The sequence below is a fragment of the Xenopus laevis genome, chromosome 9_10S (genome assembly GCF_017654675.1).
Source record: "Xenopus laevis strain J_2021 chromosome 9_10S, Xenopus_laevis_v10.1, whole genome shotgun sequence".
Taxonomy (NCBI): domain Eukaryota; kingdom Metazoa; phylum Chordata; class Amphibia; order Anura; family Pipidae; genus Xenopus; species Xenopus laevis.
Window position 1 is genome coordinate 108,230,152 of NC_054388.1, and position 19,051 is coordinate 108,249,202.

Sequence of the window (19,051 nt, forward strand, 5' to 3'; positions counted from 1 at the left end):
GAAAACTCTACTTTCCCACCTGGGCTGCCTATTCTGATAGTATGATCAGCCTTGAGCAGGGAAGGATTTTAGAAAAATATTTTATTTAAAGGAGAAGTTTGCCTTTATTTCTCATTTGATTTAGGTTGCCATTGTCTACTGTGTATTACAAGTTAAGATGACAGCGAGGTTCATGCACATGAGATGGGTGTATGTCTAATACCTGGAGAAAACCCATTACTCCCTGCTGTGGTTCCTGTTGAACTGAATGGGATATTGTTGGCAGCAAAAACATGACCATGCTTTCACCTGTATCCTATTCAAGACAATGGGAGTGGTCATGGGTGCTTTTTAACTGGCTGCAACTGTGTGCCAATCAGCCTTTACATTTGAAAGACTGCATCAGCAGCTTTGCCATTTGAAGGATAAGTAAACCTTTAAAATAAGTGAATGTAAAATTGACGAGGGGGCTATTCTAAGCACTTTTACAATGCACAATCATTATTTATTTTGTTTTTATTCCAAGATATTAAGGGATATATGTACTGTTAATATGAATGAATTGTGTTACAACAGCACCACCTGCTGGTCATTTTCTGACCAGTCTGACCACCAAGTAGTCAAGGAAGTTGTCAGGAGAAAGAAAGAGGCTGCTCTGATGTTCTTCTGCTTAGGAATAAAATTAGAAACCTTTCTCAAATCTTTGCTTAGCAGAAGAACATCAGAGCAGTCTCTTTCTTTCTCCTGACAACTTCCTTGACTACTTGGTGGTCAGACTGGTGGGAAACTGACCAGCAGGTGGTGCTGTTGTAACACAATTCATTCATATTAACAGCACATGTATCCCTTAATATCTTGGAATAAAAACAAAACAAATAATGAATGTACATTACAAAAGTGCTTAGAATAGCCCCCTCATAAATTTTACATGCCCTTATTTTAAAGGTTTACTTATCCTTTAAGTACTGCTACTTACCTGTTCTGCTAGGTGGCAATTGTTTGCCTTAGGCTTCCATACAATATAGCCACTTGCTAAGATAAATGCCACTATCTGATATTGTGTATGGAATATCTGATGCATCCCGCCGAAACTGTAAGTAGCGCAAATAGGTGGGGCTCATTTATAAACGCTGGGCAAATCTTCACCCAGGTAGTAACCTATGGCAACCGATCAAATGTTTGCTTTCATTGTTCAACCTGCAGCTGGCTGTAAAGAGCCAGTCACTGATTGGTCAATATTGGTTATTGCCCAGGTGCAAATTTGCCCAGTGTTCATAAATGAGCCACATTGTCTTTTCTCCCCAGAGAGTCTATAATTGCCCTTTAGTATTGCCACTATGTGTTTCCCAGGAAAGCACAGTATCAGCTCCATTTTTGGTTGCCACCAGCTTCATCATCTGCCTCCATTCCTGTACCCATGTGCCCTGTAAGATCAGCTGTCTAGTCCGTGTGCTGGAACTGTTACGTTATGTATAGAGACATATGTCCGGCTATGGTCCCAACCTTGCCTATTTATTTTAGAACCGTGGTCCTTGCGTCATCTCCTGTCCAAATGTCATTTAGGATAGTGGCAAATTAGTCTCGTGCCCCTCCTAATGCAGAAACTCAGGTCAGGAAAAGCCTTAAATAATGACTTATTTATTTACATCCCCCATTTCTGCCCCAGCCAATATCCTATAGGGCAGGGATCCCCAACCTTTTGAACCCGTGAGCAACATTCAGAAGTATAAGGAGTTGAGGAGCAACACAAGCATGAAAGATGTTCTTGGGGTGCCAAATAAGTGCTGTGATTGGCCATTTGGTAGCCCCTGTGTGGATTGTGAACCTACATTGAGGCTCTGTTTGGCACTACATCTGGTTTTTATGAAACCTAATATAGTCTCCAAGCTAGGAATTCTAAAATAATCATCTGCTTTGAGGCCACTGGGAGCAACATCCAAGGGGTTGGAGAGCAACATGTAGCTCACGAGCTACTGGTTGGGGATCACTGCTATAGGGTATCACACTGACATTTTACCCTAAATATTGTTTCTGAAAACACTTTGTTTGCTCAAGATAGATCAAAAATATATATATATATATTTTTTTTAAATAATTCCTTAAAGGATCTGCCAATCAGCGTTTACATTTGAAAGACTGCGTTAGTAACTTTGTCATTTGAAGGATAAGTAAACCTTAAAAATAAGTGAATGTAAAATTAATGAGGGGCTATTCTAAGCACTTTTGTAATTTACATTCATTATTTATTTTCTTTTTATTCCAAGATATTAAGGGATACATGTAATGTTAAAAGACCAGTAACATCAATTTTTTTTATTAAAAAATTCATTAGTGTAGAATGAAAAAAAAAAAACCACAAAGACAAATTCAACTTTTTAATCGCTAAGTCTTTATTAAGAAATAACTTTCTTGCCTTTTCTGAGCGCAAGCAGAGTTTTGGCAAGTTATTTCTTAATAAAGACTTAGCGATTTAAAAGTTGAATATGTCTTTGTGAATTTTTTAATAAAAAAAATTGATGTAAAATTCTTTTAATATGAATGAATTTTGTTCCAACAGCGCCACCTGCTGGTCAGTTTCCCACCAGTCTGACCACCAAGTAGTCAAGGAAGTTGTCAGGAGAAAGAAAGAGGCTGCTCTGATGTTCTTCTGCTTAGGAAAACAATTAGAAACCTCTCTCACATCTTTCCTAAGCAGAAGAACATCAGAGCAGCCTCTTTCTTTCTCCTGACAACTTCCTTGACTACTTGGTGGTCAGACTGGTCAGAAACTGACCAGCAGGTGGTGCTGTTGGAACACAATTCATTCATATTAACAGTACATGTATCCCTTAATATCTTGGAATAAAAACAAAATAAATAATGAATGTAAATGACAAAAGTGCTTAGAATAGCCCCCTCATCAATTTTACATTCACTTATTTTAAAGGTTTAACTATGTAACTATGTAACATTCCAAAAACCTACAGACAAATTAAATGGCTCCTGTTGAAGTTGATCTTAATATGAGCATGATAGGTGACATTAGATTGTAAGCTCCACTGGGGCAGGGGCTGATGGTGATGATGATGAACAAACTCTGTAAAGGGCACCCTAACCTGTCAGCGCTGTATAAAAACCAATCCTTTCCCATTAAAGCGATGCTGTCATCAGAATAAAAAGGTTTAATTGGACCTGAAGCTGTAACTAGGTAACTACACTGGGGTTTGGGGGGGGGAAGTAATTGAGCCACAGGCTTTGCCGATGATTGGGGAGATCCGTAACTTGTGTTGTGTTCAGGGTTCTTTTTACAAAGGTGATCTGCCCATTATGTTGGCTCCTTTGTGGTGATGTCTTGTCACCAATAGTCCAATTATAATGCAGATTCTCTGCAGCAGGAGAAAAGAATCCCCCCAAATAGCATAGCAGGAGTTAGATTGTCCCAGCGAAGAGTAAAAGTGGCCATACACGGAGAGATGTCGCCAAACGAGCGGATCTCTCCCCGATATACCCACCTTGAGGTGGGCAATATCGGGCTGATCCGATCATGGGCCCTAGGGCCCAACGATCGGATCCTAACAAATAGTAATGGGCGGTCAGACCGCATCAACGAATAGATGCAGACGCGATCCGACGGGATTTTTCGTCCCATCCGATCGAGGCCCCATACACGGGCCAATAAACTGCCGACACGGTCTGTCAGCAGCTTTTATCAGCCCGTGTATGGCCACCTTAAGCCTTGAGGTCTCAGAAGATCTCTTATTGGGTAAGGAGACCCTTTGAATAAGGGAATAGCCATAGTGTGTGTTAGGTTGTATGTATAGGTGGTCTCAGAATGAAGATGGTTAGACTTGTTACCTGTTAAGATTTATCGCTTGTCGACTAATCTCCCCGTGTGTCACACCTTAAAGGGATACTGTCATGGGAAATTTTTTTTTTTTCAAAATGAATCCGTTAATAGTGCTGCTCCAGCAGAATTCTGCACTGAAATCCATTTCTCAAAAGAGCAAACAGTTTTTTTTTATATTCAATTTTGAAATCTGACATGGGGCTAGACATATTGTCAGTTTCCCAGCTGCCCCCAGTCATGTGACTTGTGCTCTGATAAACTTCAATCACTCTTTACTGCTGTACTGCAAATTGGAGTGATATCACCCCCCTCCCTTCCCCCCCCCAGCAGCCAAACAAAAGAACAATGGGAAGGTAACCAGATAGCAGCTCCCTAACACAAGATAACAGCTGCCTGGTAGATCTAAGAACAACACTCAATAGTAAAAACCCATGTCCCACTGAGACACATTCAGTTACATTGAGAAGGAAAAACAGCAGCCTGCCAGAAAGCATTTCTCTCCTAAAGTGCAGGCACAAGTCACATGACTGGGGGCAGCTGGGAAATTGACAATATGTCTAGCCCCATGTCAGATTTCAAAATTGAATATAAAAAAATCTGTTTGTTCTTTTGAGAAATGTATTTCAGTGCAGAATTCTGCTGGAGCAGCACTATTAACTGATGTGTTTTGGAAAAAACATGTTTTCCCATGACAGTATCCCTTTAATAAGAGTAAAGAATGGGGATGGGTGTTTGTTTTAGGGTGGAAGTGGAAAACATCCCTGAACCATAACTTAAGGTCAGAGACACGTGGAGATTCGGGGAGATTAGTCGCCCGGCGACAAATCGCCTCTTCTTTGGGCGACTAATCTCCCTGAACTGCCTTCCCACCGGCTAGAATCTAAATTGGAGAGCTTTGTTTTCTGAAGTCGCCCAGAGTTTCCTGGTGAGGCCTCTGTTGGCCGAGAACACTCCCTGGTTAGATATTGCTGGTTGGGCTCGTTGTACTAAAGGTGGCCAGTAAGAGGCGGTGCTACTGTGCAAATCTGCAGGAGTCAGGGGGCCATTCTTCCAAACTGTATGTGAAGAAGCTGCGCTGTCCATTGGGAGCACAGGGAGAATGGCTGGGACCCATCACAAGGCTGGCTACTGTCAGAGGTGACTTTACAAACACTTAATTCACTAACTTAATTGCAACAGTGAAGTTGTCTGAAACAATCCGTTTTTATCAGTCTGATGCAAGTTAGAAAGTGATAGCAAAGCTGCGATGGGTCACAGAACTAGAGGGGATTAAAGGCGCCACACAAGGTATGTTATCCCAACGACAGAAAAAATGAGGTGAGGTATAAAAAATACTGTTTATTAAGTCATTTAAAGTTAGGGAGCTGGAGTATATGCAAAGCCGAACTCGTTTCAGGAACACCCCTTAATCATAGGCTAAACGATATGGCGAGGAATCACTCTTTTGTACAACAGCAGCGCCATCTATACAACAATATCCATATTTATATATGTTCTTCATTTAGTTCTATAGGTGGCGCTGTTGTATAAAAGAGTGATTCCTCACCACCTCTTTAGCCTATGATGTTCCCAAAATGAGTTAGGCTTTGCATACACCCAACTTTTAATGACTTAATAAAAAGTATTTTTTACTTCATGAGCCACCTCATTTTTTTCTGTTTTGGATTACTGCAGTTAAGGAGCCTTGAATGATTTTATGCACACCGAATTCTCGTTTATTAACTAAAGAAGTAGCTAGAAATGTTGTACATGATGTTTTGTGCTTCTGTATCAGCCCAAGGCAACCACAGCCCTTTAGCAGTAAAGATCTGTGTCTCCAAAGATGCCCCAGTAGCTCCCCATTTTCTTTTCTGCTGATTCACTGCACATGCTCTGTGTTTAATTAAATCAATGCTCTTTTATGCACAGTTGCAATTAATGTTATAGCAGTTTCACACCGGTAATATTCTGAATTTCAAACAACGCCTGTTGGTCGCTTTGGCTGACTGGACAGAGTCAGTAGAAAATTCCGTTAGTAAGAAAAGGAAAGTTTTGTGAGGTTGCTCTGCTCAGAAAGTCAGCAACATTAGAAGACGTAACGTTTTCTCACTAGCTGAATTTTCCGCTGACTGTGTCCAGTTTGCCAAAATTTAACAGCGGGTGGTACTGTTGTTTTTTTTTTTTAATTTGGAATAGAAACTAGGAGGAAAAAGTAATCATGTGAATTCCAAAAGTGCTCAGAAGAGGTCACTGAACAATTTTACATTTATTTGTTTTAAAGGATTTATATTTCCTTTAAAGCTGGACGGGGGCTGGGTTCATAATGCAACACATCACAATAAGCAAGTCCAATTCCTTCAGGGCCAGTAGCACAATTGATGCAGTGTTATACAGGTATGGGATCCATTATCTGGAAACCCATTGTCCAGAAAGCTCCAAATTACGGAACGGCCGTCTCCAATAGACTCCATTTTATCCAAATAATCCAAGTTTTTAAAAATGTTTTCCCTTTTTGCTGTAATAATAAAACAGTAGCTTGTACTTGATCCCAACTAAGATATAATTAATTCTTATTGGAGGCAAAACCAGCTGATTGTGTTTATTTAATGTTTACATGTTTTTTTAGTAGCATTAATGTATGAAGATCCAAATTATGGAAAGATCCCTTATCCGGAAAACCTCAGATCCCGAGTATTCTGGATAACAGGTCCCATACCTGTACTGGCAAGCAATATGGCTACCATATATATATATATAATAATATCCTACTTTAAAGAGCTAGGGGTGTAAAAGAGGCATTCATTTTTAGGGAAGGTTTGAATCCCCTTTAACCTAGATCCCCCACAACATATCTTTTCATTATTCTTGCAGAGGTGTTTTTTTTTTATATATTTAATTGATTTGCAGTTAATTTAAAGGGTAAATACAACATTTTCTTCAATAGGCAGCGGCTCTTCAGTTAATGCTGTAAGGATAAGTCTGTGCAACTTACACCTCACACGTAGAGGCTGAAACTGACAGCTGGAAAAACTCACATCTTCGGGGTTAAATGCCACGGCCTGTGTCTCTATTTTACTGTCTGCCATTTGGTACCCTGAGATGTTACAGCAGATGAGTCAACATTTGGGCTAAAATAAGGATTCGCTCCTTACACAAGGAAGTCAAGCCCTCCTTAGACACAGGGGCCACAAGGGGTTATTGGTTGCTTTAAGAGGAAAGATCCTGAGAACACGACTTTATATAAAGGAACAAGGTGAATTAAACATTCAAGGGGCATTTCACCTGTAAATTAAAGGGGTTGTTCACCTTTAAATGAACTTCTAGTATGAGGTAGTGATATTCAGAGTCAATTTGCAATTGGTTTTCATTTTTTATTATTTGTAGTTTTTGAGTTATTTCGTTTTTTATTCAGCAGCTCTCCAGTTTGCAATTTCAGCCATCTGGTTGCTATGGTCTAAATTCCCCTAGCGACCATGCATTGATTTGAATAAGAGACTGGAAAATGAATAGGAGAGGCCTGAATAGAAAGATGAATAGGAAAAAGTAGTAATAGCAATACATTTTTAGCCTTACAGAGTATTTGTATTTTTAGATGGGGTCAGTGACAACTATTTCAAAGCCAGAAGGATTCAGAAGAAAGCAAATGACACTAAGTGTGACTCTAGCCAATAAGTCATGGACTCTACCCACTAAGCCACTGATCCTAGCCACTCAGTCATGGACTCTAGCCACCAAGCCACTGACTAGCCACTAAGCCACTGATCCTAGCCACTCAGTCATGGACTCTGCACAGACTATAGTCAATAAGCCACTGTCTCTAGCCAATAAGCACAGACTCTAGCCACTAAGCCACTGACTCTAGTCAGTAAGTCACAGACTCTATCCACTGAAGATGGCAATAGATGTACCGATTATATCATACTAAATGAATTTTCATGTGATATTTGGCGTGTGTATGGTGGGAGATGAGTCAACTCATCACAGCAGAAGACTTGGATATCGGTCGGCTCGTGGATCGGGCTGGCTGAAAATTTTGATCGGGTGTCTTTGAAGGCACCTGAACAACGGCCATTGTTAGTGCTGAATCATCAGGTAGATTTCTATTGTTTCTCTCTGTATATCTGATGATTCAGCTCTACACGTGTGGATTGAAACGATCTTTCTTGGAAACATCAACAGATCCTAATTGTAACGTCTATGGCACCTTTAGTCATGGACTAAATGTCCAGTAAATGCTGACGAGTAAATGTTGCTACAGATCATACTTTATTTCTCATTCCTTTTTTAAGACACTAGAACATATAGTTACATAGTTACATAGTTATATAGTTAAATTGGGTTGAAAAAAGACAAAGTCCATCAAGTTCAACCCCTCCAAATGAAAACCCAGCCCCATACACACACCCCTCCCTACTTTTAATTAAATTCTATATACCCATATCTATACTAACTATAGAGTTTAGTATCACAATAGCCTTTGATATTATGTCTGTCCAAAAAATCATAGTCTTATAGTCATTAACTGAATCAGCATCACAACATCACCCGGCAGTGCATTCCACAACCTCACTGTCCTGACTGTGAAGAACCCCCTACTCTGTTCCTTTAAATGAAAGAACATGTCTGCTGGAGTAAAAGTATAAAGGAAGTGATACGTAAAATAAAATGCAATCACTAAGCAATGTGTCTAATTGCAAAAGAAATGTAATAAACACAAGAAAATGTTTCAAATTATTTTTGTCTCTTGGCATTAATACAATGGAGCGGTGCCTTTTGTCACTAGTATGAATTCATGGGCCAAAAACATCCAAAAATACCCTTGTGTAGTAAAGCTGTAATATCCTCCTAACTGACCTTCAGGCTGGGCCCCCTTAGCTCATAACAAGGTTACAGATATATAGAAACATTGGGGTAACAGTCACCCTGCTATAGTTCCAGGGGTACCCAGCGTACAAATAAGCATTCACCCCAAATCTCCCCCTAACTGACCTTCAGACTGGGCCCCCTTAGCTCATAACAAGGTTACAGATATATAGAAACATTGGGGTAACAGTCACCCTGTTATAGTTCCAGGGGTACCCAGGGTACAAATAAGCACTCACCCCAAATCTCCCCCTAACTGACCTTCAGGCTGGGCCCCCTTAGCTCATAACAAGGTTACAGATATATAGAAACATTGGGGTGTCACCCTGTTATAGTTCCAGGGGTACCCAGGGTACAAATAAACACTCACCCCAAATCTCCCCCTAACTGGCCTTCAGACTGGGCCCCCTTAGCTCATAACAAGGTTACAGATATATAGAAACATTGGGGTGTCACCCTGTTATAGTTCCAGGGGTACCCAGGGTACAAATAAGCACTCACCCCAAATCTCCCCCTAACTGACCTTCAGGCTGGGCCCCCTTAGCTCATAACAAGGTTACAGATATATAGAAACATTGGGGTGTCACCCTGTTATAGTTCCAGGGGTACCCAGGGTACAAATAAACACTCACCCCAAATCTCCCGCTAACTGACCTTCAGACTGGGCCCCCTTAGCTCATAACAAGGTTACAGATATATAGAAACATTGGGGTGTCACCCTGCTATAGTTCCAGGGGTACCCAGGGTACAAATAAACACCCACCCCAAATCTCCCCCTAACTGACCTTCAGGCTGGGCCCCCTTAGCTCATAACAAGGTTACAGATATATAGAAACATTGGGGTAACAGTCACCCTGCTATAGTTCCAGGGGTACCCAGGGCACAAATAAACACTCACCCCAAATCTCCCCCTAACTGGCCTTCAGACTGGGCCACCTTAGCTCATAACAAGGTTACAGATAAATAGAAACATTGGGGTAACAGTCACCCTGCTATAGTTCCAGGGGTACCCAGGGTACAAATAAACACTCACCCCAAATCTCCCCCTAACTGGCCTTCAGACTGGGCCCCCTTAGCTCATAACAAGGTTACAGATATATAGAAACATTGGGGTGTCACCCTGTTATAGTTCCAGGGGTACCCAGGGCACAAATAATCTCTCACCCCAAATCTCCCACTAACTGACCTTCAGACTGGGCCCCCTTAGCTCATAACAAGGTTACAGATATATAGAAACATTGGGGTAACAGTCACCCTGCTATAGTTCCAGGGGTACCCAGGGCTGAGCAGAATCCCTGAGTTACATTAAAGGCAGCTGTTAGAATTGATACACTAGTAGTAGCAACTACTGTAGCAAATGGTAACAATTGCTACAAATAAATGTAACCATTCAGAATCTGTACCTGGATGAGTGAAACAATAGGCACAGGAACATTACAATTTAGACTTCAATTTTGGGAAAAGGGTAAAAAAAAAAAAAAAAAATGGAAAGTTATTTCTGGTGAAGAGTCTGAAAACAATTGAACTGGAATAAAACGTGTTTGGAAGGTGAAGAACTCCTTTAACCTTCCCTTGCCCTTTAAAGAGTAAAGAGAGCTGCCCTGCATGGACATGTTTTAACAGCGCTAATCTGTTTTGGCTCTGAATAGAGGACTGAGCCGGGATGTTGAACTGAAGGAAAGCGACAGCTTGGTGACAGTTACAAGTCTCCCTCTAAGGAATTTAAGCAATGGCAGCTGATCACACTGTACTGAACACTTGAAGTGGTTTCTAGTAACAGCACATGAGGGGAAGAATTCCTTAAAGAGAACTTCATGAAGGCGGTGATATTTACACCTGTCCAAGCCCAAAACTGTCATTCTGAGCACTAGGGAGGCCAAGGTAATACAATACACTTCTTCCTGGCCCAGCAGGTTCTCCCAGGCCAGCGTCTTGCGGCCACGAGAAATAAGTGGGACCCCTCCCATCTCCATACCCAGAACCCCCAGATTTTGCAAAGCCTTTGAGCCAGTAGCGAAAAATTGATCCTCTGTATTATTACTACAGTGCAGTTCCTGCTGCAATAGACGTGTGTAATTAGAATAATACATTATAAAAAGACATGGTGCTACTGAGCAAAGGAAAGAGAGTGGCAGTTTGTCAGGAACCTGGGCTGCTTAGTGCCAGTTATGATGTGGCAGAGGGATTTCTTCAGCTTTTAGTTTCCGCAGAGGGGAGGGACAGTGCCTGCGATTAACATCGAATTGATCTCATTTAATGTATCAAATATAAATTGCCTGTTTTCCCATACATCCTAGAGCGATGCATTAACCCTGTGGAGTATATATAGATATATATATATATATATATATATATATATATGTATATATATGTATATATATATATATATATATATATATATATATATATATATATATATACATATATATATTCAGGGGACCAAAAAAAGGTGTAAAATCTAGAAAATTGTAAAATCAGGGAAATGTAGTTTGTAACCATGAATGGGTGAAATTTGTACTTTTTATTTTCTTTTTGTTTGCTAATAGATGTTTGAACCAGATACTTTTTAGACCACCTTAAGTATGACCCTTGTTTTACTAACTTGATTTACTTTTGCATTTTAAATCCTCCATCCATTTGGCTCTATTAGACCCCCTATATAAGTAGCCCATTGCTCACTTATATTATTGGTCACTAACTATTAACTGGGCCCCCCAGGGAAGTAACCTGTGTCCCCTAACTGTCCTCCTTTCTGGTGCACTCACTAACCAACAAATGAATGATATATATATATATATATATATATATATATATATATATATATATATATATATATATATATATATATATATATATATATATCCTATAACTAAAATTAACCCAATGCAGATAGAAGGACCAACAGGAGCCGTACCAAATAAAGCAGTGAGAGGGGTGGTATCAAGCAAACTGTGCTATTTTATAGTATCCAAGGTGTTATAAGCAGATGAGGAGACCCATTAGTGCCACTTTGCAGACATGTATACAATGAAATTCAAATAAATGCCTTCAATATTTTGAATAAAAAGTTTACTTTATTGTTCTTCCCTTGTGGGCTCCAGAGTTCCAGTTTAAGACATCAAAGAGCAAAATGTGAGGGAGGGTAAAAGAGGAGGGAAGGGGACAGCAAGAAAGGGGTCAAGAACAACAGATGTGGGTTCCCCTTTCAGACCACCCCTAGAAGAAATAAATTACAGTTGTGTCTCTGATGGGATGAGTTTATAAAATAAGACGCAATATACAGCAAAGTTGGTGCTGGGCGTGAGAGTGCACCCGCTCCATCAGGAGGACAAGACTGTTTATTCCTGGTCTTTGTCCTCTCCGTGGGTGATGACATAACAGATGTTCTTGTAGTCTACGTTGCCAGCAACATCAGGGGGGAACGCTGTCCACATGTTCTTGATCTGTAAGTCAAACAGAAAAATATCAGTTAGGAAAGGACTGACAGACATAGAAAATGTGCACCAAACCCTGCGGGGGTATTCGGTATTGACCCTCACCTCGTCTGGGGTGAATCTGTCACACTGTGTGGTCAGGAGTTCCTCAAGGCTGGAAGGAAAAAGACAAGTAGAAAGATCAGTAAGTGGTTTGTGTGATGAGGCAGAATTGGGCAGATTAAATGGAGGTCCAAGTAGAAGTAAAGAAAGAGAAAAAGAAAGAGAGTAGGATTTTACATGGAGTAATGTACCCACCCTCAAACAATATAAGGGTATGAGAGAAGCTGCATGACCACATAAGGGCACAGGATGCAGAACAGGGCCACCATCAGGAACATTTAACATTAGGGGACCCAGTAGAAATGTAACACATGGGGCCCCTTCTGACTTGCCTACTAGATATTAGTGTAGGTTTGATATAGAGAGGCGGCAGAAAGAGATCACTGGGGTGAGGATAAGCAGTGATTCTATAAAGAGGGTAGTGCTGGGGACTGATAAGGGGGTACTTATTTATGTAAGAGGTGATTATATTTGTCGATTAATATTAAAGGTTTAATTAGGAGGGACAAGATGTTCGGTGAAATGATAAATAGGGCATTACTGGAAGAAGGTGGTAGCATGTATCTTGTGTGTGGCTACTTACAACTGCTTCTTGATGGATCCTTTGGCCTCAGGATCAAGCACCTTGAATGCCCCAGTGATAACGTCTTCGGGATCAGCACCTAGAAGAAAGAGTTAGGGACTTAGCCTTGAGGTTTGAAGACTGGGAAAAGTAAAGTGGGATGGGGACAGACTGTGCCACTCAGACTACTATTTAGAGGGGGTGCTGCTTAAAGGAAAACTATACCCCCAAAATTAATACTTGAGCAACAGATATCAAAAGTTTATATATCATATTATAGAATTTTATCAAACTGGAATATATATTTAAGTAAATACTGCCATTTTACATCTCTTGCCTTGAGCCACCATTTAGTGATGGTCTGTGTGCTGCCTCAGAGATCACCTGACCAGAAATACTGCAGCTCTAACTGTAACAGGAAGAGATCACCTGACCAGAAATACTGCAACTGTAACTGTAACAGGAAGAAGTGAGGAAGCAAAAGACACAACTCTGTCTGTTAATTGGCTCATGTGACCTAACATGTATGGTTTGTTGGTATGTTTATGTGCACCGTGAATCCTACGATCCCAAGGGCTGCCCTTATTTTTTAAAATGGCAGTTTTCTATTCAGGATTACCCAATGGCACATACTACTAAATAAGTATATTATTATGAAAATGGTTTATTTACATGAAGCAGGATTTTACATATGAGCTGTTTTATGCAATATCTTTCTATAGAGACCTACATAGTTTGGGGGGTATAGTTTTCCTTTAAGTGAAATGAGATCGTGCAAGACCCTTACCCTTGAGCTTCTCTCCAAACATGGTCAGGAAGACGGTGAAGTTGATGGGTCCAGATGCCTCTTTGACCATCTCTTCCAACTCTTCATTCTTCACGTTCACGCGGCCTGGGGAGATCAAAATCTAAATCAGGAAGGGTGGGGGCCTCACATGCCTTTCTAGATACACAAGACTCTACAGGAAAGTGTGGAGTAAGCTCTACAAAGGTGGAATATATCTTTGGAATCCGTTTGAAGCATTGAGTTTGGGTTTTGAATTTAATGTTTGTCGGTAGGAAGGCACATGGATTATTGTAGCCCATTATTTGTAGATTTATACAAAGAGCTTAGACAGACAGTTTTTTATAGCATGTGCTAAAATATATTACATTCCATCGCTGACACTCACCCATAGCTGCGAATGTGTCCCTCAGGTCTTCCTTGTCAATGATGCCGTCTCTGTTCTGATCAATCACTGTGAAAGCCTGTGGGAATGACAGCGAGAAGGACATGAGACACTGAGAATTAAGCATGGTACAAAGCAAATGCTAGAACAACTCTTTGTTCCTTTTTATATTCTCCAGGTTTTCCCCATGCCTGTGTTCCTATCAGTCAGGATATGTGTCCCTAGGCAGTTGGGGTCCCTGTCTGTGTCTGACATATTGCCCATCTGCCCAGAGTGACTCTATATTTGGCTCAGGTCACACCCCCTCACAAAGCCCACACCTGTCCCCTTCTCTCCCAATTTCTGCGGAATGAGAAGGATCCTCTGGAGAGAACCAGGAGACATGGAATTATAGGATGCTTCTCCTTACACACGACTGCAGCAAGTGAATAAGCCCAGACATGGCATGTTTACAAGGTAACCCTACTCATGTCGTGCTGTGTTCGTAACCCTACTCCTACAATTTGCTGTGTCAAAGATAATAATGCAAACCCTACTCCTACCCTACTATATAAAGGTAACCCTAATGCTGCTTTAGTACTGTGCATTATAGGTAACCCTGCAATTGCATTACTGTGTATTATGTATAACCCTACATCTATAGTAATGTGTATCATAGGTAACCCTACATCTATAGTAATGTGTATCATAGGTAACTCTACATCTATAGTAATGTGTATCATAGGTAACCCTGCATCTATAGTAATGTGTATCATAGGTAACTCTACATCTATAGTAATGTGTTTCATAGGTAACCCTGCATCTATAGTAATGTGTATCATAGGTAATCCTATATCTATAGTAATGTGTATCATAGGTAACCCTACGCCTATAGTAATGTGTATCATAGGTAACCCAACATATATAGTAATGTGTATTATAGGTAACCCTACATCTATAGTAATGTGTATCATAGGTAACCCCTACATCTATAGTAATGTGTATCATAGGTAACCCCTACATCTATAGTAATGTGTATCATAGGTAATCCCACTCCTAGAGCAGAGTGCATCATAGGTAACACTACTCTTCCAGTACTGTGTATCACAGATTAAGCATACTCCTATAGTAGTGTATATTATAGTAGCCCCACCCTTACAATTCTGTGTCTGAGAAGTAACCACACTCCCACAGTGCACTCACCTCCTTGAACTCCTGGATCTGGGTTTGGTCAAACATGGACAACACATTGGAAGATCCACCTTCTGCTGCCCTTCTCTTGGCCTTCTTTGCTGGTGCCTGTGGTCGGAAGAGAGGGGACATGAGTGGAGAGAGAAGTGGAAATTCAGGGGACATAGGCAGGGGGTCATTGTAATAACAGTATTAACTGGGGAAAGGCTTGGGGGCTACAAAAAACATTTAATGGGTATTCAGGAAATTGGGGCACTTCTAATGATGTATATATATATATACAGCACTTGGTGTAACTAGGATGACAGACTGAGTAAATGCAAAGTAGGGTTGTAACTATAGAATCCAGCCTGGTGCAGACATCACTCCTATGCCAATACACTGCAAAGACTCCCTGGGGACATATTTATCCAATGGTAATAACACTATTAAAGCTATTAACTCATGCAATGGAATTTGGTTGCATTTTTTGATGAATTTTATACTTCATTTTCTCTTCACCCAATGTTAAATATGTCTGTTATAACAACCCCCTACCCCTGTAACCTTAATCTGCCTTTCCCATTCTCTTACCCCTTCTATCCCCTGCTAGCTCTTATACATACACAGATGAGCCCACATTTATTCCACTTTTGTTTGAGAAAACCCAGTAGGGTACATTTCTCTAATGCATCCTACAGTCATAAAGTGGAATAACTATGGACCCGTTTGTGTCTTTCCCCTCTCTGCCACCCACTTCTCCATTACGTTACTTTTTGCTAATGCGAAACATGCACCCTGTATAATTATATATATTAACTAACTGAGCTCACAGAATAGTTTTTCACTGCATAATGTGCTCAAAAGCTTCCATATCGCTTGCTTTAACTCAATAGACATCAGGAGACCGTCTACTGATCAAGCATTGCTGATGGTTTCTATGGAGAAAGCTTCTACCATAGTAATCATTATGAAAGCTCATTCTCTTAAGAGTAATATCACCCATGGAGATTAGTAACTGGTTCTTCTATTTTAGCTTCAATAGGTTTCCTTGTTTCCAGTGGGTACAGAGAGTCAAAGCCCTTGAGGCTTACTACATTGGAAACAATGAAACCCATATTGTAGCCATTGAAAATTAGAAACACCATGGGTGACATCCTTATGTACAAATTCTAATATGCAGAGAAGAAGAGTTGTGCAAGTATAAGTAGGGTTTATCTTCTTTTTCTCTCCCATTTCTCCACCTCTTGTTCACTCCTTTCTTTTTACTCTTCCCTCTATAATCCAGTTGCAATGATAAGGTTCCCCATCCTCTCAGGATCCAGACACTGCTATCCTCACATGCTGGGGCCAATGCAGCAGTCTAAGAACTATGACCCCCTAGCACTCACCATGTCCTCGGTTGAGCTTGGTGCTTGTCCTGGTCAGAAGAAGAGAGAGTGACATAGGAAGAAGGTCTGCAGGGTGGGATTTTATACCCCTCCACCAGAAGACGTAGCTTCTAACTTTAGCCTCATCCTTAACTTTGGCTGCAAGGAGAAGGGAGGAGAGGGGAGGAACCGGGGACAAAATTGTCCTGACCAAAATAGATGTGAATTCTCAAGGCGTCTTCTGATTCCTTTCTTGGACACAGGAGAGAAGGGAACAGCTGCTGGACTCAGATGTGAAGAGCTTATAGGCAAGTGGGGGGCTAGAGCCGGAGGAGGGGAAAAACGGGGGGAGGGGAGATGAGAAGAAAGGAGAAATGAATTAGGCCAAGGAGTTTGATAAGTGAAGAAATAAGGGTCTGCATAGCTATCATAGCAATCAGAGAAGGTGTATTACACAGATAAGATAAGTAAGTTTATTGAGCTGTTTTAGGGCAGAGACAGACGAGAAGATTTGGGGAGATTTAGTCGCCCGGCAACAAATCACCTCTTCTTCAGGCGACTAATCTCCCCGAACTGCCTTCCCGCCCGATAGAATTGAAATCGCCCGCGGGGTGGCACTCGGAATGCTTTGTTTCCTCTATAGGCAACTTCAGAAAACAAAGCTCTCTGAGTGCCATCCTGACGTCGATTTAGATTGTAGCTGGCGCGAAGGCAGTTCGGGGAGATTAGGCGCCCGAAGAAGAGGCGATTTGTCTCCAGGCGACTAATTTCACCGAATCTCCATGTGTGTCTCTGCCCTAAGGAGGCTATAAGCCAGGGTAAAATGCATTGGTTCCTTGTTTTACGGAGGTAAAGCCTCTCCAAAAAGAAAACAAGCACTAAGGGGCACATTTACTTAGCTTGAGTGAAGGAATAGAATAAAAAACACTTCAAATTTCGAACGTTTTTATTGGCTACTTCGACCATCGAATTGGCTACTTCGACTTTCGAATCAAACAATTCGAACTAAAAATCATTCGACTATTCGACCATTCGATAGTCGAAGTACTGTCTCTTTAAAAAAAACTTCGACCCCCTACTTCACCACCTAAAACCTACCGAGCACCAATGTTAGCCTATGGTGAAAGTCCCCATAGGCGTTCTAGCCAATTTCTAATCGAAGGCAAATCATTCGATCGATGGATTAAAATCCTTCAAATCGTTCTATTTGAAGGATTTAATCGATCGAACAATTATTCCTTTGATCGTTCGATCGAACGAATAGCGCTAAATCCTTCGACTTCGATATTCGAAGTCAAAGGATTTAACAACGGTTAATTAAACCTCGATATTCAAACCTAAGTAAATGTGCCCCTATATATTCATATATCTATATTTTCTTCAGTTGAAAGCCTTTTTATTTGTAGACTCCCCAAACAAAAATGTGACCTTCCTCACTGCTTGGGGCCCAGCAGAGCCACAGATGGGGGTGAATAGATTGTAGGAACACTTAAGACTAGTGTCACGTGTAGCAGATCTTGGCCTGCAGATAAACACAGGCCCTAATTGCCCTAATTTTTTTCAGCAGGACGAGATCTGCTACATGTGGCATTAGTCTAAGGCTAAGGGCACTCTATGTGGATGATCCACTTTTCTCCTCCTGTTTTTGCACTCAGAGTTAAGGGAGCCACAGATATTAAGATTTTTAAAATATCTTTTCATTTTGTAGGACCAAGCATATGCTGAAACGATCGTTTAAATGTACAATTTGTCCATCAATGAAAATGACCTTTTCAAGTGATATCGTCTAGTTGAAGCCAGGAAAACTGTGGGGAGCTCCCTGCTTGGTCCAGCAAACAATTGGACAATGGGTAAATTTCACTGCAAACAATGACAATTTTGTAACCTGACTGATCAATTTTCTGATGTTGGAAGAATTTGTTAGATGCATAATTGTTCTGCGCCCACTAAATTCACAATAATTTGATGGATTTGTCAGGTCGCACTTTAATTGGTCATTAGGGACAGGAGAAAAAAACTTAACATCTATGGCCATCTTTAAAAAATGAATCCTCTGCTCTATGAAGCTACTCTGACAGGCAGGTCTGTGTGTCACTACACTGAGTGTATTTCAGCTGAAACAGCATTGTGTTTTCAGATCCGGCCACATGCTGTGGGCATGGAGTGGATCTGATTCTCTCAAAAATTATACCAGTGGAGCCAATGCTCTTGTAGGCCTTAGCCTACTAGTGCAGCAAAGATGTTTTTATTATGCAAGCAGCAAAGCATATTCTATAGTAGGCAATGTAAGGGATAGCAGGTATAGTAGGGAGAGATGGTGCCTATAGTAACAGTGGGATAATAGTCTCTGGGAAGGGAGTGTGACTGTGGGATAGCAGGTATAGTAGGGAGAGATGTGTCTATAGTAACAGTGGGATAATAGTCTCTGGGAAGGGAGTGTGACTGTGGGATAGCAGGTATAGTAGGGAGAGATGGTGCCTATAGTAACAGTGGATAATAGTCTCTGGGAAGGGAGTGTGACTGTGGGATAGCAGGTATAGTAGGGAGAGATGGTGTCTATAGTAACAGTGGGATAATAGTCTTTGGAAAGGGAATGTGGCTGGGGGATAGCAGGTAAA

At 40.9% G+C, this 19,051-nt stretch overlaps 1 protein-coding gene across 1 annotated transcript; it reads right to left on the minus strand.

The window, feature by feature from the left end:
- Window positions 1-11,704: 11,704 nt before the first annotated feature.
- Window positions 11,705-16,557, minus strand: mylpf.L (myosin light chain, phosphorylatable, fast skeletal muscle L homeolog). The gene is made up of 7 exons (NM_001090540.2): window positions 16,455-16,557; window positions 15,097-15,192; window positions 13,918-13,993; window positions 13,533-13,637; window positions 12,767-12,845; window positions 12,187-12,235; window positions 11,705-12,090 (listed from the first exon to the last, which is right to left on the minus strand). The coding sequence occupies exons 1-7, from the start codon at window positions 16,455-16,457 to the stop codon at window positions 11,986-11,988; spliced, it is 513 nt and encodes a 170-aa protein (NP_001084009.1). The 5' UTR covers window positions 16,458-16,557; the 3' UTR covers window positions 11,705-11,985.
- Window positions 16,558-19,051: the final 2,494 nt, after the last annotated feature.